The sequence below is a fragment of the Alosa sapidissima genome, chromosome 10 (assembly GCF_018492685.1).
Source record: "Alosa sapidissima isolate fAloSap1 chromosome 10, fAloSap1.pri, whole genome shotgun sequence".
Classification (NCBI taxonomy): domain Eukaryota; kingdom Metazoa; phylum Chordata; class Actinopteri; order Clupeiformes; family Clupeidae; genus Alosa; species Alosa sapidissima.
In genome coordinates this window covers 5,887,700-5,914,174 of record NC_055966.1, presented here as the reverse complement: position 1 = coordinate 5,914,174, position 26,475 = coordinate 5,887,700, and the positions used below count along the sequence as shown (strand labels likewise).

At 41.2% G+C, this 26,475-nt stretch overlaps 2 protein-coding genes across 3 annotated transcripts; both read left to right on the top strand.

Moving 5' to 3' along the window:
* The first annotated feature begins 661 nt into the window (after positions 1-661).
* ube2s (ubiquitin-conjugating enzyme E2S) lies at positions 662-4,838 on the top strand. The gene is made up of 4 exons (XM_042107895.1): positions 662-1,272; positions 2,324-2,471; positions 2,613-2,803; positions 3,022-4,838. Exons 1-4 carry the CDS (start codon positions 1,270-1,272, stop codon positions 3,370-3,372), a joined length of 693 nt encoding a protein of 230 aa, XP_041963829.1. The 5' UTR covers positions 662-1,269; the 3' UTR covers positions 3,373-4,838.
* A 620-nt stretch (positions 4,839-5,458) lies between these two features.
* LOC121721375 (protein shisa-7) lies at positions 5,459-26,233 on the top strand. Of its 2 annotated transcripts, none has more exons than XM_042108251.1 (6): positions 5,459-5,605; positions 10,334-12,675; positions 12,845-12,999; positions 20,979-21,044; positions 21,595-21,783; positions 21,972-26,233. In XM_042108251.1, the coding sequence occupies exons 2-6, from the start codon at positions 11,927-11,929 to the stop codon at positions 22,946-22,948; spliced, it is 2,136 nt and encodes a 711-aa protein (XP_041964185.1). In that variant the 5' UTR covers positions 5,459-5,605; positions 10,334-11,926; the 3' UTR covers positions 22,949-26,233. The 2 variants fall into 2 exon arrangements, with proteins under 2 accessions (XP_041964185.1, XP_041964184.1); XM_042108250.1 differs by having other exon boundaries at positions 5,459-6,279.
* The last annotated feature ends 242 nt before the right edge of the window (positions 26,234-26,475 follow it).

Genomic DNA, 26,475 nt, shown 5'->3' with positions numbered 1-26,475 from the left:
GTGGGGATTTGAAATAGGTTGTACATAGAATACAACCATCTCTGTGGCATAGAACAGTCTTCTGACGCTATCTAGTGCCAATATAGAGAAATTATTGAAACAGTGAATTCCCCATGTTTAAGAGTAAATTAGGCTATAGTTACTTTGATTGTCATTTCAAGATGTAATGTTAACTGATCATGGTTGACTGACTGGTATGGATCCAGAAAAAAAATATTATTTTTTATTTCACGTTTGGTGGTTATTAAGTTATTAAGTGGTAGGTTGTAATCTCATGTGATTTTAGTAGCCTATAATATCCCTTGCTCTTCTGGACAAATTAAAGTTCAAATGCAAATTAAGCTAAATTAATAAAGGTAAAGTAAATATAGTTTTATCATACTGCTGTAGGCAAAGAGCATGTAAACTAAATTTTAGCAATTAAAAAAACTATTTGTTCAACGGCTGTCGCCTCATTGGTTGCCGATTTACTTGGGAAGGTGTGAGTTTTTTAAACGGACCTATGGTTTAACACCATCCATCTAATTCTCAAATTTGGCTGGTCTGTGAAGCTGGAAAAGGTTGTGACGAAATCTATCTCTCGGGGCGCCATTGGTCAGAGGAATTCTGTGATGTGATGGCCTGCATGTCCATTGGCTAAAATCACAATTTTCATTTCGATAAATGTATTTTTGTTCCTGTGTCAAAGATAGATAGCTTAGCTGCTAGCTAAGAGCTATAGCCACAGGACGGCTGGCTACCTTAACAATTTACATCTTAATTGGCCAAAGTAGCTAAAGTGAATGATTTTACCGTTTTGCTTACTTCTACGCACTAAGTGAAATATTTTATTTTATGTTAAGTCGAATGTAGACAGTCTAATCTAGCTATACTTGGAAAAAGCACAGCTGCTAAGGGGACTAGCAGATTTCTATAGCAAGGTAGCGATAATTTAGCTAACTTTATTGCTGTCTTATTCAACGTAAACCGATTGGAATTACTAGCATAAAGTTAGTGTGTTTATTATCATTTATTTTACGTTCAGTAGTTAAACAATCCGCAGCACCGAAACTTGAACTATTGGCGAAGCTATATTCATAACGTATCTACAAGAAGACGCTAGCTAGCTAACAGGATAATCTAGTAGATTCTCTTAACGCTGGCTAGCTAGCAATCTACTGTTTACAGTGGCAGCTAGTTCTAGCCTGAGTGACGTTAACGAAAATCCAGATCAAGAATCTGCTGTCAAATCGTCCTTCTGTCAGACACTCAAAGTAGCAAAGACAAGCCATGGTGAGTAAATACTTTTGAATTTTGTCGACAATAATGTTATCTGTGTTGACAAGCTGTAGTTGTCGGTGACCGTTAACGTTTTCTACATAGCTGGTGATGGTTAGCTAAATTAGCCAACAAAGTCTGTCCAACTCGTACATGCTGCACTGTAGCCTGCACTGTCACAGCATATCTGGGTTAATGTTAGCTGGCTATGAAGGCGAAGTTGCTTGGTTCGTTGGCTAGTCGGTTTCGTGTACGGCTAAATAAGTTAGCTTTGAAGTTTTGGTCTTTTCAATCAATTATGATTAATATTTGTGCACATGTGTAGCATACTTATTATCGTCAACGTTAGACAACGTTAGACATCATGTCGTGTTAATGTAACACAAACTGAGGCTCTCTCTGAGCTGCTTTAAAGGTAATGGTAGCCTTAGCTAAGCTCACTTAGCCAGATTTCTAGCTGGCCGGAAATCATGTAACCGTTATCAGCCTAGCTAACTTAATATAAACATACATTACATGGGTATAACGATAAATCCCCCTTTTTTAGAACGACCCGATGCCTATCTAGGTAACGTTGCATAGGCTAAAGATACTATTCATTATACTACTGAATGATTTTGTACTGTTGGACTTCAAGCATAGACTGTGTAATCGGATGGGATTCGATGGATACTGTCCGTGATACAATTCTGAACCTTGTAACCCAATGTAGACGTTCAGGTTCCACTGCAAATTAATATGAGCCAATTGTATAGAAGTGGAATGGCTCACCTTCAAATAGTCATATTTCATGAATGACAAGTGAATCCTTAATAATTTTGTCATAGGTCGGGAATGGAAGACCTGTAGACCTGTTTTCAGAATTTAACAATATTAATATGTTAACATTTTCACACTTTTAACATTATAAATATTAACTGACACACACACTGTATTAAAATATTAACAGTTGCACCTTTTCCTTGGCTACTTAACTCTTATATACTTTGATTCTTGGTTGTGCACCTTCTATGCATGTTCAACTGACATGAATCACTAATGTAAACAATGTGTTTTGTTCTGACAGAATTCAAATGTGGAGAATTTGCCCCCTCAAGTCTTGAGACTGGTATACAAAGAGGTGTCAGCGCTGGCAGCAGACCCCCCTGAAGGCATCAAGATTTATCCCAGTGAGGAGGATATCACAGAGTTGCATACTGCCATAGAGGGTCCAGGTAAAGAAAAGCTTATTAGATTAAGTCGAGTCTTTGGCAGGGTCGATTGGCCCCGTGTTTGAATCCCAAGGTCAAATTATACTATACAGCTTTTATTCGAGTATGTCAAATTTTTTGTAAGTGTTTGTCTTCTTTATACAGAGGGAACTCCATTTGCTGGAGGTGTGTTCAGAATGCGCTTAGTCTTGGGGAAGGATTTTCCAGCTGCACCCCCCAAGGGTTATTTTCTGACCAAGATATTTCATCCAAATGTTGGCCACAAGGGAGAAATCTGTGTCAATGTGCTGAAGAGGGACTGGAAGGCAGAACTGGGCCTCAGACATGTATTGCTTGTAAGGTTCACAGACTTCATGTCAGCCTGTCATTCCTGTTTTTACATACACATTTACACTCAAACCATCATGCCGATTTTCCCGTTTCTATGACATGTTGGCACTTATATTTACTATCTGGACTCGGATCATAATTATATGTTGGAAGCGGTTATTCCTCAGCATATTGTTATTCAGTCAATGTGTTTTTTAATTTCTCTTTCTCTTTTTCTATTCAGACCATTAAGTGCCTCCTGATCCACCCAAATCCAGAGTCGGCGTTGAATGAAGAGGCTGGGCGACTACTTTTAGAGGACTATGCCGAGTATGCTTCCCGTGCCCGCCTCCTGACTGAAATTCATGCAATGGGAGGACCAGGAGGGACGTCGGGAAACCCTCAGGAGCCTGCTGATGGCCCTCAGCCCAAGAAACACGCAGGTGACCCAAACAAGCGCACAGTCGGAGCAGCTGCACCAGCGTCCACTGTTCCTGGGGTCAATGGTACTACCAGTGGTGGCAGCAGTAGTAGCAATAGTAACGTAGTTGTGAAGAAGAAAACGGATAAAAAACGTGCTTTGAGGCGACTCTAGTGCTAAGGTCTTGCTTGTTTGAGTGTGTGTACATAAATATTGAAGTGTAACAGACCACCTTTACCCCCCTTCTTCTTGCATCTTTCTAGCCCCACTCAAATATCCATGTCCTTAACCAAGTTCATTAACTTGTGGGTTTTTGACCCCACGTCATTCTCTGTCTTTGCTGCTACTCTCAGGATCCTGTTGGTCTTCAAGTGAGGTCACCAATTCTCTTGCCTCTTTCTCACTGCACATCATATTAAAACCTCGTGTGAGATGCAGTGTTTAACATTGATGCTCATGTTTCTGAAGTTTCTTTTTCGCTTGTCTGTTATGAACTCACTGTTGCTGTTTTTAGCCTTTTGATTCCATGGAAGAGGTGAAATTGGAAAAAGCACTGTTTTTAGGAGGTTGCCACTCTGTTTTCATCAATGAGGCAGGATTGTATGCTGCCCAGTTAGCCTCTTGTCACACCTACCTGGAGCGTTAGCTATGTTCTCATCAATGCTTATTAATGCTCTCCCTTTCAATCAGGCGTGTTGTTAGAGAGGATACAAGGGTTTATAGGCTTCGTGAAACTCGGGCGCTAAACAAGATTTGTCAGGTTTTGTGATGGGTCATCCCAGAGGTTGTCTTCAGAATTATGCAATTGCACTGGCCTCAAAGGCTTGTCTAAGACATGGTCTTTGTTAATCAACAAAAGGTGGAATGAATTTTTAGGATGTGTACTTTGTCCCTTTCTGTGTGTGTGTGTGTGTGTGTGATGAAAGAAAGACATTTTTTCTTAGGAAGATGTAGAAATTTGGGAACTTAAATGTGGTCTGTATATTAAAAAAATCTGTTCATCTTTTTTTTTCTTTTTTAAAAAGTTTGTTATCTGTGTGATTTTGTTATTTTTGTCTTTTTTTTCAAAGTTATGGAATTGTTTTTCTTCCTCAAGTTCAGACCAGGGGGACAAAGAACCGAGGTAGAACTAACCATGCTGTGACGGGAGCTTGAGACACTCTTGTATCCTTTCTTAACAAATGGGGGTTGGCGGTATCCCCTATTTTGAGTCATGCTCTCTGTGACCAGCACCAGGCCATTTTTAAACCCACGGAGCCCACCTGTGGTGGTCTGTTGTCAAAGAATTTCTACTTTATCAGATAAGACCGTTTTTTATATCCCTCCTTTTTGTATGGAATGTCCTATTCTCATCTCTATCCCCTTGGTCATACCTGAATAAAGTGTCTGTCTCTCGGGAAACATTCATCAGCAAATCATCTCCCCATCCTCTTTGCACCATCGCAGCTCCGTTCTTGGCAGGTTTTCACAAATTCTAAATGATGGGCCTACATTTCCCAAGGAAACACCCTCTTCCGCATTTGACTTTGAACTTTGAAAACCTGCTCTGGGAAGCTAGAGCTTACGTGCAATTCTTTGGACGGGGTATTTTTGTGTCCGTAAGTTATTTAAATTAATAATAAAACATAAAAGTATGGAAACATTTTGTGTGTGTTTCGTCATTTCACATGAACCACTGAGTGTTCTTGAAACCACCTCGTTTGGCCCTGTGCGTCAGTGCCACTGGCGAGGTGCATACACAGCCTGTAATTTAAGGTGTTTGTGACAGATGAACGGGTTTCTCAGCAGGCTACCCCTGTGTCTGCATTAGCTGCCCACCCACCTGTATGGGCATAGCTTCCTGAGCCGTGTCTAATTATCCAGTGTGGCGCATGTGGTTGACAGCAACCTGGGGAGTAAGCTGAGAAGCTTGTGGGAGGTTGCCCATCACATGAACCTTAGGGTAAGGATTGAGGCCCTTCAGATATGAGTCCATTGAAAGGGTGCAATTGATAACTCACTCCCAAATACACCTGGGCATGCCCTCAACATAGCCTAGATTTCATATGTAATTTTCTGGTATGTTTTGGTTGTAGAATCTTGTACAGGGGTCTTCTACATTAAATAATATAGAAGAATTCTTGTGCATCCATTATTACAGTTTTTCTTTTCATGAAAAACATCATGGCAATAGGCCTAACCATATTCATTACCAACAATTGCTTTAGGTTGGTAGCCTATATAACCATTCTTTTCCCTTTCATCACAGAAGTGCCACCAACAGGCTGACATCGTTGCTGTAGCAACCAGTGGTACGTTTTCCCCTTTCATACCGCCTGTATGCGCGCAAAGACTGGGAAGTCGCATGAGACACGAAACATTTGAAACGGACGAAATCATCGTGCCAGACTGATTTGCACCGGTTTGGGTAAGACAGACGGCTTCTTGAACTATTTAGGCTTGGCGGACCTAAGTGAAAATATTTTCATTCCACCGGTGCTTATCAATAAGGTCTGGACACCTCTCCCTCGGAACGCATTCACGAGCGACGTCAGACGACAGCATTAGGACACATCTTGAGAATCAATCATGTTGACTGAAATTGAACAAAACGCTTTTGCATCTGCGGTCTTGGTGACGCATGTGTTTACTCCGATATAGATCATTTATTGATCTTTTAACATACAGTTTGGAATGGCGAAGTAGACAACTAGGCTATGTAATTTTCTTCACCTGGAGCATCAGCAACGGTAGGCGGTGATAGGCTACAAATATTTCTGAATGGTCATTACAAATACAGCTTAGTCTTATCCTAATATAACTAATCAATTGGTGGCGTGACAAGGCGTAAAATATCTAAGTGGACTGGCTACAAAACATTATGAGTGAATAAAAAAAGCAACCTTCATGAGATCGCTGCAAATGCATCATAAAGTGACTTTTTTTGAGTAAAAGTGGAATGAAGGGTGTCGCAACAGTTATTCTTCACAAGACAAGCCATTAGCCGTCATAATTCCTTGACGACCTATGATTTTGAGAATGATTGCTCACGCAGGAGTTTCCAGCGTGTCAGTTCTATAGGATACACGGAGAAGACCGCAGGTAAGATACATTGTAATTTCCCCTATATTAACATTTGATCCTTTCACAGTGAAACTATTGTCTGGTTCAGTGAACTGCACTTTTTTGTGATCAGCCATTAAGAATATTGTCCAATTACCCGTGTGAAATGCGTAACTCTAAGGCGATGGGTATACTGGTCACCATCACAAGCTGAGCAGTGTAAAAAGTCAATTTATCAATGCAATAAAGCTAAGACCGTTAGGATACAGTTATCATTGCGGCATACGCGCACACACACTATTTTCACACAGCACAACGGGTAGCCTAATCATTCAATGCACACACATTTGTATTTGTACACCTACTCACACATTACGATACATGCAAATCAGATGTGAGTTGTCTGCGTGACATGTTGAGACGCGCTCATCTTGCATAGACTGCAATCGAAGTCCATATCAAAGTCTATAGCTTATGAAAAGCTCATATACAAAGTGCATACGCAGTTGCTTTGTTTATCCAAACAGAATTTGGGATTGTGTATAGCCTAGTGAGATAATGCTCATTTCTCGATATTGTTTTCTGAAGACATACAGTAGGCCTAATACAATATATCCAATATAGCCTATTTTTAGTTTTAAATGTTGGAGGTCTTTCATTTTGATTCTGCTAACAAGTGTCTCTGGAGTGCTTAGGCTTTGTGTTTTAAAAAGATGGCACTGTGGCTCTATTAACTGATGTGCGTGATTTCTGTTGACTGATGTCCATGTTTTTTCTATGGATCTACGCCATCCATATTGCAGACATTAAAAATGGCAATGGGAACAGTTGCAGACAATTATGTGCATGCACCTTAAGTGCATATTTTCCATCTCGCCATGAGCCTCTCTCCACCTCCCCTTCAGACTTTCTCCTTTCATCCTTATTCATTTTGCCCTACATAATATGGTCTACTGCCCTCCTCTCACACCTCTTGCACAACCGCATAGCTACATTACTTTGGCCGGTCAGACTAACAGGTATTTTGGCGTCTATGACATTGCGTCTCATGCAGCATTAATGACAAAGGAGGTTTCTCATTTGTCCTTGTTCTAGAACTCCCTATAGTTTTTGCAAACCCTATATCTTTTATGCTTCATTTACAAGGATGAAATCATAGAACTGGCACCTCAGTGAAACAGCTCCCCCAGAATCAGAATGAAATGTCCCCTAAACTGGTCACGGCTATGTTTGTCACCAATTGGCAATATTTTTATTAGCTGTATGTTTGAAGATATCACATTTGTAGGTTTTCATGAATCCCTCATATTTGTTATGCTCCTAAAAAGTTTCAGGCCAAAAATACAGCTGATTAGTTTTCATGCAATGTCCAGTAGGCCTCGGCCTACTGTAGAATGGTATTAATAGGCATATTAGTCCACTGAGGGAGTGTTAGTAGACTGAACTGGTAGAGTTTGGTTTGTATTAGGTTAGGTGATAGTGGCATGGTCCAGCCTTAATGTGGACACAAAGAGCAATCCTAGTTCTTCTCCAAGTCTCCATCTCCATTTCTCCTTCTCTAGCAGTCAGCTCTGCAGCAGTGCTATTCTAAGAGAGTTAGCTGCTTCAACCCACGCACCAAATCACGCTAAGGAGAGAGAGAAAGAGAGAGCGAGAGAGGGGGAAAAAGAAGAGATAACCTAGAAGAATCCAGGACTGATGTGTTATGTGAGCCACTGACACTCCACCTCAATTGCAGCTCAAGAGAAGAGAGTTGCTGAATGAAATAAAAATGAATAGCCTCTGATTTCACCACATTTTATGACATGAATGGTTAATTCTGTTAATTGTACCTTACTGGGCACTCACATGTGCTCTCACATGTCATACTTTACAGCCGTGTAGTAGGTAAAAGGACAGTGGATGGTCAATGTAGACGCTTTGCTCTCACATGTGACTACCGATCTCTGTAGTCTGTCATGGGCTAATCTGGAAGATCTGCCTAAGTGTTGCGTGGGTTTATGCCACTGTCACATATTATGCAGCACATAGACTACATGCTTTGTCGATTAGTGCATATGCTGTGTATCCCCAGCGCTATCAGTTCAGTATTAGTATTGCTGATGTGTCATGGTGTTTGTGGTCTGTCTCTCAGAAGTGCCGGGTGGCATTTTAACAGCACTTCACTGTGTGCTGGTTACAGGGTGGGTTATTAACTTTTGTTTGTACTGAGTATTGCCTATATTCATTGTGTAACCTGGTTCAGGGTTATCATTTCAGTATGATCTGAATGCTTTAGATGCTGTTGTTACTTTTCCTATTGGAGTAGTCAATATGATGGGAAATTGATGCCTATGCTGGTAACTGTTAAAATGGTAGAATGGATAGACCATTGGATAGACTATATATATGTATGTATATATATGTATATGTCTGTGCTGTACTGAGGTTTTCCATGTAGAATATTATTTACTATCTCTGCAATTTGATGTAAGGTCAGTTGATGAACACACAACATGTATGTGCTCTCCTGTCTTGCAGTGTGGTAGTAGTATGACTGTCTTGGTATGTGTGTTCTCTGTGTTGGGTTGTAGTGGTATTGGTATGACTGGCTTGGTACAATGTTGTGTGTTGTCTGTTGTGTTGTAGTGGTGTTGGTATGACTGGCGTGGTACATGTTGTGTGTTGTCTCTTAGTGTTGTGTTGTGTTGTAGTTGGGTATGACTGGCGTGGTACATGTTTTATGTTATGTTGTAGTGGTGTTGGTATGACTGGTGTGTATGTTGTGTGTTGTCTCTTAGTGTTGTGTTGTGTTGTGTTGTAGTGGGGTATGACTGGCGTGGTACATGTTGTGTGTTGTGTTGTGTTGTGTTGTAGTGGTGTTGGTATGACTGGCGTGTATGTTGTCTCTTAGTGTTGTGTTGTAGTGGTGTTGACTGGCGTGGTACATGTTGTGTGTTGTGTTGTAGTGGTGTTGGTATGACTGGCGTGGTACATGTTGTGTGTTGTGTTGTAGTGGTGTTGGTATGACTGGCGTGGTACATGTTGTGTGTTGTGTTGTAGTGGTGTTGGTATGATCTGTATATGCTGTGCATTGTCTGTGTGCTGTACTGATAAGTGGTGTCACAGAAAGCTCTCCATTCTCTGCCGCCCACTCACTGCACTCCCACACATGCAGGCAGTCTCTTTGCATCCATACCTCTGGCTCTGGTCGTTCCTGTGCTGCTTTGCTCTCATTTAAATCCCTACCCTGCATTTATCTCTTGTTCTCTCATTCTCGCTCTGTGTGTGTGTGTGTGTGTGTGTGTGTGTGTGTGTGTTTGTCTCTCTCTCTCTCTCTCTCTCTCTCTCTTTCGTTTTTCACCCTCACACTCTCTCCTCTGAGGCACACACGTACACATACTCAAAAGAAATCCACATTTTCACACAGGAACAAGAACATGCTGTGAACTGCACACACGTATGGATACATACACACTCCCACACAAACACACTGACACATATATACATGTATATGCAAGGTTGAACTCTCACAGTCAGCTCATCTCTTTCACTGTGTGTGTCTGTCTGTCTGTTATGTATCTGTAAACACACTTTACACTGACACATTTTAATAGTTTTTCATTGGTTTTCAGACTTCAACACGATGTTCTTCACAGGATGCTTTTAATTTGGGCCTTCCCATATTGTTGGGAAGAACACAAACTACTGTACATATACATTATTGGGGTCTGCATGGATATTGGAACATCCTGATATCCATTTGTAGCATAACTGTTAGAATATTAATACCTATTTGGTAGTATGTAGTACACGCACAGAATCATGAATCATGAGAGATTAGCAGAAAATGGCCAGGGATGGAAACTAGGAAATGGGCTGATTATCTCCAGTACAGTGCAGTGGTTGATATATATTTCTGGAGTTGGCACACACACTCACAATGGGTTGGAATTAATTTGTTGAGTGTGATGGTGCGTGCACACTCACAAAATGGTTAATAGGATATTGTATTAACGTCAGCTGTGATCGAGTAACACTGCCTTAGAAGATAAACGTTGATATGATGACCTTGGTCTCCCCTAATATAGACACCATTTCTCTCTCATTTCAGATCATTGAACCCTCCGTGGAATAATCAGAACTTTGATCAGGTGTGGAACTGACGGCATTTGGAGAAAAATTACTAGCACTGGAAAAGAAGAAGGACAATTTTATGGAGACACATAAATCACACTGGTTAAGACAAAAGCTTCAGTCAGTATCTCTGGGGCATTCTTTTGTAGGGTGGATTGAGGAAACACTCGTCCATCCATGCCCCCTTGCCTTACATAAAGCACACAGGAGAGAGCAGTCCAAGTTTGGTCCTTTACAGCCATAGACTCATGGGTATTGTAGTGAAGCGGGGTTTACAATTGCTATACAGAAGGAGAGCCAAATTTCAGTCATCATTTGCGCTATAGGGTTTATTAGGGAATTTTCAGTGATGATGTGCAATATCACCAGTTAGTACAAGTGTAGTTTCTTTCTTTGTTTGCATAATGCACAGTCTGCATGTTATAACAAAAGACCACTATCCCTTGAATTATATTCTAAATTTTGATCATACAGAGTTTCAACTCTGCAGATTAGGCTACTGAAAGAGACAACAATGTGTCTTCATGATTATTTTGTACAATTCATAGAAACAATACGGGTCACAATAAATATCTAAGATTCTAAGTGCCATTGTTGAATGTAGACAGTGCCAAAATATGTGGTAACAATCAAATGAGCATGCATCATAATCCAAGTTTGTGTCTTCAAAAGTGTTTACAAACGTGCTGTGGTCTTAAACACTTTTTTTTGTAAGTGCCAAAACTTCCCAGATCTTTTGAAGAGTCAAGTTTATAAAATCGATATAGCTACCATTTGCATCCCCACTCAATCAGCTCTTGTTTTATCAGCCCCCTCGAGCTAGTATGGTGGTCTGTAGAAGCATCACAATTTGAGTGTGTCTGTCAATTACTTAACTTTTGACTTTTAAACCCCTAAGCATTATCCACTCAGGATTGTTGGTAGCCAGCCTTACATAAGAGAATGCCTAGACTGGCCAGCCATATTAAAAGGTTTGCATACAGATCTTTCCAGATGAAAACATGCCTCTGTCATTTTTTATAAGAAACTATGAAAAGAAGTTGTTTACATTTTTCTTACATCCAGAGTTGGAATTTCTACTGAAGCAAAGTAAGGGCACAGGATACCAATCTTGTTCATATTCAAAGAATATTCTAGCATTTTGACTTTTTTCTCTCTTGACGTGCGAGGATTTTTACTCTGCCCATTTGCCATAACAAGGCTCAGGTTACACAGTTGCATCCAGAGGACAAGATTTCCAAAGCCAAACTGAATTGGGACAAATTTCAGACATCTCTGCTGTTCCCACGTCTATGAGAGTGGACATAGACATACATTTAATCACTGGAACGCCATAGCCCTCCTGCCTTCGGCACTTCTTAGGCATTCTTGTCATACAGTCTGCCATCTGGTCGTCTTGCCTGCCCTGTTTCATGCACTTAGTTTTTCACTTAACTTATCTAATGTTCTATGCTTGGGATCTAAATATTTGAAATGCCATTTTGAGCCGGCTCATTTGAAAAGAGAACGTCACATTGTGCTGTGCTGTGTTGACTCAACCCCAGAAAATAGACGTCTTAGTCATGTGAAGATGGAGCCCACCTCCATGCTCAGAGTGCGTGTCATCTCCCTGCTCTTTTTAATCGCTGCCCCACTTAATGTTGCAGCAGCGAGCATCACAGCCACCCCCAGGCTGGAGCGTACTCAGGCGGGCGCCACAAACCCATCCAGACCCAAACGAACCCAGGGGGGGTTTACCGAAAGCCCCGCCACCAGCGACAGGCAAACTGGTCCGGGATGGCCTGCCCTGGGAGGCCGGTCAAAGACACGCACCCCGACACCAAGCACTAAGCCAAAATCTCCAGTGAAATGGTTGGAGACCCCGCCGAGACCTCTGCCCCAGGTCATGGCCCCACTAAATGCCACGGAGTGGCACCGAGCTGCCCAGATGGGCCCCCCACTGGAGGCCGACCTGTGCCGGGGCTACTACGACGTGATGGGCCAGTACGACTTCACCTTCAACTGCACCAAGGACGACTTCATCTACTGCTGTGGAACGTGCCACTACCGCTTCTGCTGCAATGACCTCAACCGGCGACTTAACCAGGATATGTGCAACAACTACAACTCGCCTGTCTGGGCCAAGGTCTCCACGACGCCCCCAACGCTCCCTGACCCCGGCCCTGGTCCCGGCTCCATCCGCCTGCAGCAGCAGGGCAACAACACCGTCTACGTGATCGGGGGAGTCATCTCCTTCACTATTGCCGTGGCCGTGGCCATAAAGGTGGCTTTCCACAAAACGTCACGGCAACCTAGAAACAACGAGCTCAACATGCCCAGGTACCAGGCAAAACATAAAACGTAGCCTATTCATCCGAATGAACTGATGTGTCGTGTAGTGTCGGTTAGTTCTTTTTAATGAATTTAAGGGAAGTCAAATTAGATCACAAAGCTTCTCTGGACGCTGCTTATTCCAGAGGTTTATTTAGCAATTTCTTTAATGTCTTAGGGCCCTGGTGGACATGCTGCGTCACCAGTCCAGTCCGGTCGAACAGGGAGAGAGGAACAACAGTGTGGCCATTCCCAGCTCAGGAGGAGGTGAGGGGACCTTGGGTCGCCCACCAAAAAATCATTATCCAACTCTTCAAAGCAAAGACAACAGATGTAAGTAGAAAATCTGCATCTTGCTAAGAAAGAGTGTGTTTATTCAGAATTCGGGTTGGGACGAGTGCCTAGCAATGGCCTTATTGGAATGTCAATATGATATATATATATATATATATAATATATCAGACCATAGACAATAGGACATTTACACAAAATCAAGCAATAATGTCCTCTTTTTTGGACATACTGTAATTTAGGGTGTTTTACACTTGGTTCCTTTCAGACTTGTAAACAACTTGACTAACTCCTCTAATGCGAACCAAACTGAGACCCCACCTCAGGAGGTAGTCTCGGCACGGTTCGCTTTGACGTCTGCGGCACGGTTCGCATTATCTGTGCATTGTGAGCACAAATCAGCCTGGGTTCTCTTTCACATTTTGCATAGACTAGCCTGTTTTGTCCTACTTGACTTTCCATTGCCAAAAGAGAAGGCATGTTGTTTATTTAAAAAAACAAATATATATATAATCATTAACTATTTGGCTCATGATAGGCCTACAGACATTTGTAATTTGACTGAGCCTGACGTTGTCATACTCAAAATTCTAGTCAGACAACAAACTCCAACAAACAGGTGGCCAATCAGAGATTTCAAACAAACATTTCCCACATATCCACTTTGGCCAAAGTTTTCAGAAATAATAGTTTTCGGTGATAAAACCTCCGTTTTCGGTTAAATGAAAGGCCAAACCGCATTGAGATATGCATTTTTCCACATGGGGTCTTATAAGCCATCTATCTAGCTTCTAGCTACAGCAGAATTCATTCTGAAAACATATTAGGCCTATCATATATATCGGAACGTCACATATTACCAAAGGTCCCGTATGTCCAACCTCTTACGTGTATGTGTCACTTAATTTTCATTTCTATACAAACCGAGACGGCGGATTCCTAAAGAAATGCAAGAACCCACACACATAAGTGTATCTAAATTAGCTATGTACCAAAAATTACATTTTACCGTGACTCGAAGAGCTGTAAACAGTGTTGTAAGGCTGCGTGTACAAATCCGCTTGGAGCTCCAGTGGAATTTTGAATTGCGACGAGAATTCTCGGGCTAACCGTTGAGAAAGGTTGGGAATAGGCACCCACCAGCCCAGCACTAAACTCCAAGCGTGGTAAACAAAATATATACGGATATTTCAGGCAGTAAAAGCCCCGGTAAAAACCAGACTAGATTTTGTTCAAATCTACACACCCATGACTACTGAAAAATATAAGATTAATTTATCAAATGTTATTTTGAAGTATTAAAAAACATCATTGTTTTAGATTTTTCGAACGAAATGGTTGGTAATTAGCACGTTTACGATATATTTCAGAAAAAAATAATATATGAAACGAAATCACCACACCAATTATGGGTTATGATAATTATTTCAACCTGATAATAAATGATGATGGAAATGAGCAACTACATAGCCCATAATCCAAAGCAGTAGCCTAAGGTCTGAGACCCCCAGAGAAGGTATAGGGCCAATCCCAGAGTGAGCCCTAAAGACTAAGGACTAAAGACTCACAGACTTAATTGATCTCCGGTGCTAAGTGAGTGAGTGTGTGAGACCACATGGGCTCAGATAGGTATAAATGGGATTGGGACTTCACAATGTTTAATAACAAAGATGGTGCTGACACCATGCACGTGTGTCGTGCTGTTGTTTACCTTTGTAATTTCTGGATTTCCTATGGTCTCCGCGGTAAACATAACGCTTTGTACTGTAGGTAATTCCCTTTGGTGAAGTCTGCACTGATGCAGACTCACGGAAAGGGCTTGGTAAGCGTGTACTCAAACCCTCACACCCTTTGAAATTCGACATTGGGACAGCCAAGCCTTTACAAATTTCGCGAGAACGCGCAGCAAAGTCTGTGAGTCTGTGAGTCTGGACTTTGGGATTGGCCCACTGTGTGAACAGGAAGCAAACTGAGGCCCCATCATCAAAGACTGTTCTCACCCCAACCACAGACTGTTTACCCCACTCCCCTCCGGGAAGCATTACAGGTCTCTCCGCACCCGAACCAGCAGGTTCAGAGGAAGCTTCAGTGGCACCCTACTGAACTCTAGTTTTGCATTCCGGTGACAACCAACAAACTAAGCCCCCCCCCATGCCTCCTTGCCTGTGCCTGTTGAGGTGTCCACGACATACCTGTCAATATTTAGCTTTCCAAAAATGGGAGATTTTTTTTCGGGGGGGGGGGGGGGGGGGGCAGTGTTTATACCGGATCTGTGTTTGCATATTTAATACATTTCATACACGTGTTTCAACGCTGCATTTCGGTCGTTGCTTTTACCTTACAATAGACCTCTCCAGAACTAGATGTACCGCATAGCGGTACAAAATATGACCGCCGCTCAGTCCTGTACATCCGTTCCGCGAAAATACTTCACACTTCAATTTGTCTCCATATTTTACTCCATCCCCCACTCTTGAAACTTTTGTGTATGCTTGTTTGGCATGCCTGAGTGTGTGTGTGCGGCTGCACAGAAAGTAGCCTACTGGTGCTGAAAAGGTGAATAGATTGTAGAATAGCCAAAGAAGATGTAGCATTGTTATAAAACCTTTAAAATCTCTAAACAATCACAAGTAGGGCAGTTCATCACAGTTCATCCATTGCAACTGGATTGATGAAAGGTCACTTACACCTGTAGGCTACATTGTATTTGGGAAAAGCAAAAGGTATCAGCATAATGTTATTTATTTATTTATTTATTAACAAAAACATCTCTGTCAGTTCCATGCCGTTTTCAACAGCTATCAAAAACAAAGGTAATTTTTGGATGGATGGATTTTTTGTGAATGTTTCTTCTTCTACATAAGATTTTAGTCATCTTTAGTTCATGTAATACTTTATTGTCAATGCACAAATTAAGTAACAGTAGTCTGAAACGTTATTGTTAATGCACAAATTAAGTAACAGTAGTCTGAAACGAAATGCTGTTTTACATCTAACCAGTGGTGCAAATAACTGACATGATGAAATGCGTCGCTAGACTGTTCATACACATTTTAACGGGCCAAAGTTGAAGAGCTGTTGTCCGTTATTGTTCGTGCAAATATAGGCTGATTCATGTTCCCTTGCATTGTGTAACTGAGGTCCATGGCTAATCTGGCTTTCACCAGACCAAGCTCAATCTTTTAAGAAATCAAAAAATAAATAGCGGGCAGATCAGGCTGGGTTCACCCAGCCTAGTCCATAGGCACCCGATATTGTTTAATTTTCCGATTGAGATATCCACGCTCTGGCTATTCTAAATGCAAAAATGCATCAGGGAGTTATGACAAAACTGTAACTAACAAACTAGATCCTAATAGAAAGCTGTTAGCTTCCCTAAGCTACAGGTAGGCTTATAAAGTAGGCCTATTTACAACATAAATTGTCAATAGGCTATGCTGGCGACACAAATAAAATCTCCTTTGGAAACCAATGGCTTACGCCTTACAGTATCAAGCGGACTTAAACTGCCATATCGTGGCGAAAAGTTGTAATAAAATTCACGCAGCTCCATGAGTCAAGGAAAGCCCGAATGAAGTAGCCACTTCTAAGTGGGACCCACTACACAGTAGCTTAAGGCAGTGTTTCTCAAACTTTTTCAGACGAAGGACCACTTAACCAATAAAAAAGAAACGCACGGACCACTTAGCTAAAAAAAACATTAGACCTACTTCAACAGTATATTAGCCTACACAATAGGCCTAAACTTCTACTCACTGAACCACCTTGCTTATTGTCTTTGCACTTTGCTTATTGTGTCAGAGGATTCATATGATTTAAACTGGCATATCTTACATAGACAGTGTTGCAGAACTGTTTGGATTTACATACAAGTTGGTTCAATATTGCAAACAACTCTTCTATATTATATTTTACCACGTCTGCTCGCGGACCACTTGGGATAGCTTGAGGACCACCAGTGGTCCCCGGACCACACTTTGAGAAACACTGGCTGAAGGTGTGTTGCTAAAGCAGCCATAATGAAATGAAGGTGTCATTGTTTGGATACTTCACACACGTGCTTTTTAATTTCAGAGACTACAACTACCAAGCTGGAATCAAAGCACATCGATTCCCCTCTCACACCCTGCACGCACTTAAAACAAAATAAACAGGCGTCTCAGTCTCACGCATGTATAGGCAAAACTGTATCAGACCGGTGTAACGTTGGTAAATCTTCCATTGCACAGAATGATTTTTGTAGCACGTGCAACAAATGACAGTCGAAAGATACAATTACAGTGCTGCTATCAATTTGCTTGGTATAACCGCATTTATAGTTTTCTACAAATGCAATCAATCAAATTGGCCTCCATCACTCAACCAACGCTAACGGTAACATTACCTAGGTCCTTATTGATATTATAAGATTAATGTACCTGCAGTAAAAACCAAGCATGTCCGATAAACATCCTCAGATTTATTTCGGCTTCAAGAAGAAATGGGAATTACATTTCATGTGACCATCATCCGGTAAACAACAGTCCTTGTAGGAAGCGTCCATTGTTTTTCCAACCCACTTTTAACTTCCAACAAAATTACGTCTCACTGCAAAGATGCGCCATCTAGTGGACAAACGACTACTTATCGCCAATACTGGAAATGCAGCCATGATGATGATGATGAATATTTATTTTGGCTTTCTTTTAATCCTACTGAATTTGTAATTATGTATCGGCCGTTCTAATACCGATAGTATGTGGGTGTCTGTGTGTGTGTGCATGTGTATATGTGTGCACCGCCATCTACAGGCCAATGAGTGTACAGTCACTAAATGAACACATAACCTAATTTTAGACCCCCCATGGATGAAATTCTACGAACTTGGCATACCCCCAGAGAATGCCAGGTCAATCATACACATAAAATTTGGTGCAGTTCTGAACATCTTAACTGAAGAGAGGGGTGATTAAAGCAGAATAATATTGCATTTTCATTTTTTACCGGGGGGGTGCAAATCACAAATGAGTGATTATGGGCCAGATTGATGTGGGCCGTTTAAGTTCCCTTGAGACCAACATACCATAAAAGATTCTTCATCCTCAGTGCCACGGTTCAGGTAGTTATTTAGGAAAAACTGCTTTTTTTGCGGTTCTGGGGGCCCAGCACGGGGGGGGGGGGGGGGGGAGTGGCCCCCGGGGACGAAACAAAATTTTTCCGTAAAAGTCTAGTGGGGCTACATACCCACCAAATTTCATGTGCTCCGGTGGTTCGGTGTCCCGGGTATCGTTGACCAAAAATTCAGGAAGTAGATGACGGGGAAAAAAAAAAAAACTTTGACAATCCCTATATGACCGCTTCGCTAGCGGCGGTCATAATAAGTCCTGCCTCCGTAACTTCCGTATCCATCCAACTTCCGGGTGTCGATTGTCTATGGGAAATAACATTGCGTTTCGAAATATCATACTGGTAAAATATCTGTAGGTAGCGAAGTAGAAAAAAATGGTGGGCAGATTGGCCTACACACTTCTGCCATCTAGTTTCCACTGGATTTTTTGATTGTCGGTGCCGTTTAAGTAGTATACTATAGACTATACTACTTAAACGGCACCGACAATCAAAAAATCCAGTGGAAACTATAGATGGCAGAAGTGTGTAGGCCAATCGGCCCACCAGCTTTTTCTACTTTGTCACCTACAGAGTTTGACAGGTACGATCTTTCAAAACGCCATGTTATTTCCCATAGACATTTGACGACCGAAGGTTGGATGGATTAGTTAGGAGGCGGGACTTATTCTGGAGAGGTCTATTGCCTTACGCATGCTAGTTATGTATCCACCAGCTGCCTGCCTGCAGCCTACTTCTAAAACTCCAAAGCTGCTTGCTGTCAGATTTGGTTCAGTGTATCAACAACACTCAATAACAGTTTATGTGATGTGTTAATCAATTAAATTCCCAACAATTTCACAACAGCTAGTTCTGGAGTAGGCCATTCAACTAGCCCGCTTGCTTATGATGAGACTCAGGCTGCGCAGTTGGCACCCGCTTCCTTATTTGGGTTTTGGGTTGCCAGGTTTTAGCCTATGACAAAACAGTTGAAATTGAAACTAAGTGATCGTATATGTGTAGGGTGTATTTCATACACAACCTGGCAACCTGAATGGATCAATGATTTTAAAATGAAGTTTGATGGCCATGCAAATTACGGGAGTTTTCCGGGAGAAATAACAAAACGGGAGGGTGCTGGGTGATGACCTCGAAATACGGGAGAAACCCGGGAAAAACGGGAGTGTTGACAGGTATGGTCCACGACCAACCTTGACAGGGACAACAAGGAGGCGGACACCTCCCCGGGACAATTGCACTACCCTATCCCACCCATAGTGTTCTATTTATTTACAAGTGTACATACTGTAATTACACTTATACATAGCCATATTCTACTGCTCTTCATACTATTCATCCTGCACATTCACATTCTTACTACTCTTATAATGTTACTGTTTCTGCACTACAATGGTACTGTTACCACACTGCACATAGCTGTACATACTGTACATATCTGTCTACATGGTTACTGAATATCCATATTGATTCCGTTTTTCATATAATATATTCTGTTAATACACTGCATATATCTATATTATTCTTACTTCTATTATAATGTTACTGCTACTACATTGCACATATCTGTACATGTTGTTCACACATTGTTCATATTACATAGCCATATTTATTCTGCTCTTATAAGATAACTGCTAATACACTGCACATATTTATATTTAATTTATATTAGTCTAAACCACCTTCTGTAAACCAACTGTATACTACTTTCTACACTGCACTATATTTCTTGTCCTGTCTATGCACCACCTGCCTATACTTTGTATATCACATTGCACTTTTCTGCTTTTTTGCACTTTTGGTTAGACGCAAACTGCATTTTGTCTATGTACTTGTACTCTGCAAAATGACAAAGTTGAATCTAATCAGAGATGAGGTGCACCACAAAGAGATCTGAGTCCTCTTTCAGATGGATTCATAATGTGAATACAAAATTAACTGAGTCCCTTTTGTTTTGGTCAACTTTCTGGTCCTCTTTTAGTGGACTGAGTTTGGTTCTTTTAAAATATGTGAAAACACCCTTAAAACCAGTAATGAAAAAAAGAATTGTATGGGTGTGTCAAAACTCAGCTCCTGCAACACTGTGAGCTTGTTGAGTCACAACAACTTCCATCCTAAATGAGTGTTGCAGAGCAGCAACATTAAGTATGAGTGAGCTGTCCTCAGGGTGTTCTTTACTGGAGACAGTTTGAGGCTTCAGATACGTAACAGTTGGACTTGCTCCCTATGGAGCCGCACTACTGCAGACACTCATTAGGATGACCATTAGCCTTGCCAGTGGGAGAGAGATTTGGAATGCTGCGCACAGTAAGGCCGGATGGCACAATAGAGAAGAAAAGGAATTAGAGGAGGGTGTGTAAACACAAGTCATTAGGTGGGGACTGAGGTTTGGGGGATGGCTTTCTCGGGCTTAATGCCACAGAGCCCTTACGTAAGGCACTTAGCCTGAATAACTGCTTTACAAATTTACCAACGGTATAAATATGAAATGAGCACAAAATAAATATGCGCCAAGTAAGGCATTCGGGGAGACGCCAAATAATGCAGTGATTGCATTATTTAGAGAGGAGGCCTGGCTAATGTAACACCATGGATTGTTTAAAAATTTTAACATGCCCTGGAACATGCTCACTTAGATGACCTTTGAAAAGCACATACAGAGTAATGCATTGCCACTTCTACACATGTCTGCCCATGTTCACACTTAAAACTATTGTTGATCATCTTGCTGACTTTGCTCTAAGTCCAAAACAAGAACACACATAAACATTAAGGTTTAATATGTTGAAATGGCTATAGTGCTGGACATGTCAAGAACAAGAACACATGCATGTCCGTTGTCCACACTAATGGACATGTCAACAACAGGAACACATGCATGTCCAGTGTCCACACTAATGGATTTTCTCCCTTTTCAGTGGGGAATCTGCAGCATAACTTTATCCACACAACAGGGTCCAGCCCAAAACATACTGCCACAATCGGTAAGATCAGTGTCAGCGTTGTGTTGCTGTCTCAGTATGTTCAGTATATTACAAGAAATATGTCTGTTAACAAGCTTTCATGCATTGCTTTTAGCTTACTCTTCATTTTCATTTTTGTGTTTTATGAGACCTATGTTCCATCTTTGGAAACCCCTATATTCAGAGCTACTGTACATACAGTATGTGTACTTGTGTACTATGCAGAACCCTTTTAGTTATGTGTCCATAGTACTTGTGTACTATGCAGAACCCTGTTAGTTATGTGTCCATAGGAATGTTCCGTTCACTTTTGTTTTTCTATTTCAAAATATCAAGTCAATCATATTTCACCATTGACATTCTGGTCACCCAACCCTTGTTATTATGGGTTTTCAGCAGTTTTGGTAGGCTTTCAATAATACATTCCTCTCACTTTCCTCGTTCATATGAAAGATGAGTATCCCTTGATGAAGCCTGAGAATAAAGTTGCTAGACACACATCATTCTCCTTTCCCTGGATTCCTCTCCATGATTGAGTGGCATCACATACTGTGCTGTCTGTCTTCCACAGAACGAGCCCCACGCATGAACAACATGCAGATCGCCACCGGAGGCACTTTGAAGCCAAACAAACACAACAACGTCATGGTGACCCAGCCTTCCTTCCACCATTCTCTGCACAACCTCGCTCAACTTCCCCCATCCTACGAGTCTGCCATGAAGCCAGAGATGAACAGATACAGCTCTCTCAAACGCCTGGGTGAGTGAACGAGAAAAAATACATCTCCCAGAAAGCATGTCCTTCTTCTCCTCTATGAATTATTCTGTCCACCTCAACTGACCGGCCTTTTTCAAACCTGTTCTGTGTCTCTCTCTGCATAATTCATCTTTTCCTAATTTCTAATTTCATAATTCTTCTTGATTCTTCTCTACCCCACTGGACCGCAGAGAAAGGTCTGGAGGACTACTCGGGGTACTGCACTACCAAACGTAGTCGGCCCACCACTGCAGGTCCAGCTTTTCATTCGTCTCAGAGTCACCTGCCCTGGGGGGGTGACTACACCCTGGGAGGCCGAGGCACTCTGCCCAACAGACCCCGGAGACACCCTCAGTCAGCTCCTACCCCCACCCCAAACCCCTACCCTCTTCCCCTGCCTCCTCGAGCTGAGTATCAGTACAACGCCAACTATGATACCCTATCCAAGCCGCCGAGACGGGTGAAGTCCACCGATCAGCTTCTGGCAATGGCCGACGCCAACACTTTATCCAGGCTCTCCAAGAACCAGCAGCACCAGTACTACAAGGCCATGGCTGCGGCGTCTGCGAAAAACTCTAATACCCACAACACCTTGAGGAAGGCCAATGATCGGCTCCTAATGTCACCTGACCACCTGGAGGAGAATATGGGGGGAGGAGGGATGGGAGTGGGTGATTACGGGGCAGGAGGGATGGGCATGTCCGATTATGGAGGTGGTAGTGGGATGGGTAGGCCTGATTATGGAGAAGCTGGAGGGATGGGAGTGTCTGACTATGGAGGGGCTGGGGTCCCCACCCTTCCCCGCCAGAAGGCCCAGTCACAGCAGAACGTGTGTGCCACACCCTCTCTCGACCGGCATCACATGATCAAGATGAACTCCCACCCGACCTCAGGGAGGGAGCAGGAGCGCACCACCACACCTGCCATGTCCAGCCACCTGGGAGGGAGTGGGGGAGCGGGAGTAGGGTGGGGGGACATGCCAGGAACAGGGGTAGTGATGGGCACGGGGACGCTAGGGGGACACAGTGCCAGGAGGTTAGCATTTGCTGCTAAAAGACAGAATACTATAGAGCAGTTACACTTCATTCCTGGAGGGGGAGGAGGGGGGGGATCTGGATCAGGAACTCAGGGAGTGAGAACAGGAAGTAAGAATGAAGTTACCGTATAAATATGAAAGATTGTTAGAGGAAAATACAGAGGAGGGGAAATAATAAAATAAGCAAGGTTAGTTGTGGGAGATGATAAAGAAAAGTGTATATAGTGTAGTTAAACTCCTCAAATTGGTCATATTGCATTTAGATTACCATGGTAAAGTTTGAGGACTATAGAAACATCTTTATACTTATATATACATATATATACATATTTGTTTGATATCAGTCATATTTGAGTCAGCTTGCTAATATATACTCGTGTCTCATGATCCATTGAGTCAAAGAAAATAAATCTATTGGAGACAAATAGGACAAAGTCTAGGACAGTATTCTGTTTATTAGGTATTTTTAAAATCTAAAATATGTTAGAAAGTTTACTGCTTTGATGTTTAAGGTTAAATCCTTTTGAGCCATAAAAGTGAGAGGGTGACATAATAGAAATGGAAGTCTGAGTGAAAGAAGGTGACATGGAAACTGTGATTGGACATGGACTATTTGTGTGCCAGAATCCTGTAGGACCAAAGGGAATCGCCTATTTTTGGACTGTGTAGCTGCTATGAGACAAAGACATTTAGGAGGACTTCTGTTGATTAAGTTAAAAGAGACATCAACATTGTTGTGTTGTCATTCAAATGACTTTTTTTTTTATATTTTGTGAAATCTAAACACTGCCACATGCAAAAGAATGGTGTTCCTTCCCTGTAATAATTGGGCAGTTGCAGATTTCACTAATTTGCTATCCAATTACAGAATGTGTGACTGTTCCTATAGAGCACATTCAGTACGTCTTGATAAAGACTAACAGGCTTATGTTGCAACACTGATTTACACGATCAAAATCTGGACAATTTGAATGACTCAGTTATTAGATTGATGCTTGCCCGACCCTTTGCCATGAATGTTAATTGTAGTGACAAGTTCTTTGTAGACTGTCTTCTATTTCATTTTAGACAACTCAGTGGGGGATATTAGATGTTTCTATTTTGTGGTTTTGACAGTGTAAGTGGCTGTACATCCTACACAACCCCCTTTGGCAGTGGAACAGTGGCATGCCAGTCACCCCTTTTCTACCATTGCTCAGATCATTCAAAATGAATGAACTGACTGGATGTGTTTTTCACTCAATCAAAGCCATTGCAGGACATGACTGGGCTGACATACTCAAACAACCAAGAAAGTGTCTGACAATCATCTCTGTCTCGTGGCGGATATGGACTCTCAAACAGCGTGTGCCACTGAGATTAAAATGACCACACCAACACCAAGACCATGTATGTCTGCAGGGATTTGACAAGGAAGTGCTGCACATATGAAATTCATCTCTTTTAATATTGAAGGACATCTACCTATATACCTGGAAATCCTGTTTGTACGCCAACTTTCATTTTGACCATATTCAGCTGCAAAGAGAGTATTTCCACTTAAAAGCACAGTAGAGCTCCTGTGCTTGTCAAGTCAGTAGTCAGGAAAAGGAAACAATGTAACGAGAGTGGAAAGTTTACCTAATGAATCAGAACTTTCATGAAAGGAGACTTGAAAAGTAATTCAGGGTAGACAGGAACCTCTAGGATTTGAGTTTGACTCAAATTATATAGCCATGAGCAACTCTTGTGAAGGGTACTGTCACTTTGAGAAGATAATCTGTTGCTCCAAGAAACTGTTGCCTCTAAATGCTGATGTAGAATCAGGTTTCTTTTACCCCAATATGTATTGGTCACAATCATTATTTGATAAGGTGAATAACCTATCCAAGGTTATGTAGGGATAACTCACCAGTTGTCTTTGTAGACGTAGACTACATATTTCGGTCAGTATGTAGGAATTAAATATCATAATCCATGACTTTCAATAATACCGCTTATAAACATAAGGGCTATTCTACATGTGTTTGTGGTATGTGCTCTACCTGATTTTACCTTCCTTATTATTTTGTGTGTTATTATTATTATTATCATTATTATTATAGGACAGTATTTAACTATGTTTATGACAGCAGGAAGAAGGTCAGACATACATTTTTCTTTGTAGAGGAGATGGTGATTACCTGTCAACATCTACCCCACAGAAACAAAATGTTTGTATGGTGAACATTTCATGAAGTTATAATGGTCAAGAAGGATATGCTTGCATATGGAGAGGCTTGTGCTAAGCCAGTGTGATTAACTGCACTGCCATTAATGGAAAACTGGAAAAACAGAAGTATAAACAAACATAAATCAACCAAGAAAACTTTTGACCATGCTTGTTACTGATTTTCACTATTCCATCACATATACAGAAAATGAATGAGGATGGACTGTAAATGAATCTTTCAGACAATCTTCCTACACACTATAATATGTAAGTGTTTGTCATTGTCATTATTATGACAGTTATTACTATATAATTACTGGTAGTATTATTACTGTTATTATTATTGAGTATTATATATTTAATGATGGTGATGTTTTTTTCTTCAGTGAAATGTTATTGTATTTTTTAAAAATATCTACCTTTCTCATGAATGTTGAAACAATTCATTGTAGAAAGTGGAAGCACAACTAATGAGATCCATTTATAGCCTGTTGTATTTGCCATTTTTATTACATCGAATGCATTGAAAAATGCCCAATGATGTCACTTAACAATGTTTAAAAGCTTGCTGATGTCAAAACCCATGTGAAAATATCACAGTGGGATAAAGTTTCACGTCACTGCCATAGGTATTACAGATGACATATCTGTTATTGCTATGGTCACCGTTTGTGCATATGTCGTGTATACTGAATGTCTCATTATAGATAGGATTTAAAGTATTTGAATGTTACTTTCAGGGAATATAAAGACAGCTAAAACATGTTAAACATTTTCTTTCCAATGTAAAGGGGTCTGTAGCAATGTCTGCTCTGTCTTGCATCCATAAGCCATACAGTTTAACTATTTATTTAAGAAACATCGGTTAGGGAATGATGTGTGCAAAACAGGCCTATTACACTTTGTATTGCTGATACAATGAGTAGGCTGGCAAGGTTAAGGGCCATTTGGCTATAGGCTACTTGGGACTTCCGAATGAAGAGAGATATTGGTAAACATATATTTTTAATGCATAGACATAGTAAATAGCCTGATTTGAAATCACAATTAGAGTGTGATAAAGGCTAGTGTAGGCTACTTAATTGTGCAATCAAGGAAATCTCTTAGCCCTTGCTATATGAGAATAACCTTCCCTATGTTCTTCTATGAATTGTCCTTACCCTTTTGGATATCAGTGTGAACAAGATGTAATATTATTTGTAGAAATAAAATGCAGCAAATTCAAATGTTTCTTTTTCTGTCCATGGAAATGCAATTGTAGGGTCAAATGTTTAAACATCAGCATCTATTTATCACAACAGATGTAATTTGGTTTTTGATCAAAATCTCAACTGGCTGCTTAAATGGGCTATAATTTTAGATGTGGTAAAAAAAAAACTCTGAGGCGGCCATCTTAACGGACATAAGGCTGTTGTAAGCTGACAGAATGTAATAAAATGGCTTCGGCGTTTTCAGATCTCATGCAACA

Coding starts and splice junctions, on each gene's coding strand:
- LOC121721375 (XM_042108251.1), top strand. CDS start 11,927: ATGGAGCCCACCTCCATGCTCAGAGTGCGTGTCATCTCCCTGCTCTTT. Junction 12,676..12,844: donor AACGAGCTCAACATGCCCAG/GTACCAGGCAAA, acceptor TTAATGTCTTAG/GGCCCTGGTGGACATGCTGC. Junction 13,000..20,978: donor TCAAAGCAAAGACAACAGAT/GTAAGTAGAAAA, acceptor CTCCCTTTTCAG/TGGGGAATCTGCAGCATAAC.
- ube2s (XM_042107895.1), top strand. Junction 2,472..2,612: donor TACTGCCATAGAGGGTCCAG/GTAAAGAAAAGC, acceptor TTCTTTATACAG/AGGGAACTCCATTTGCTGGA. Junction 2,804..3,021: donor GCCTCAGACATGTATTGCTT/GTAAGGTTCACA, acceptor TTTTCTATTCAG/ACCATTAAGTGCCTCCTGAT.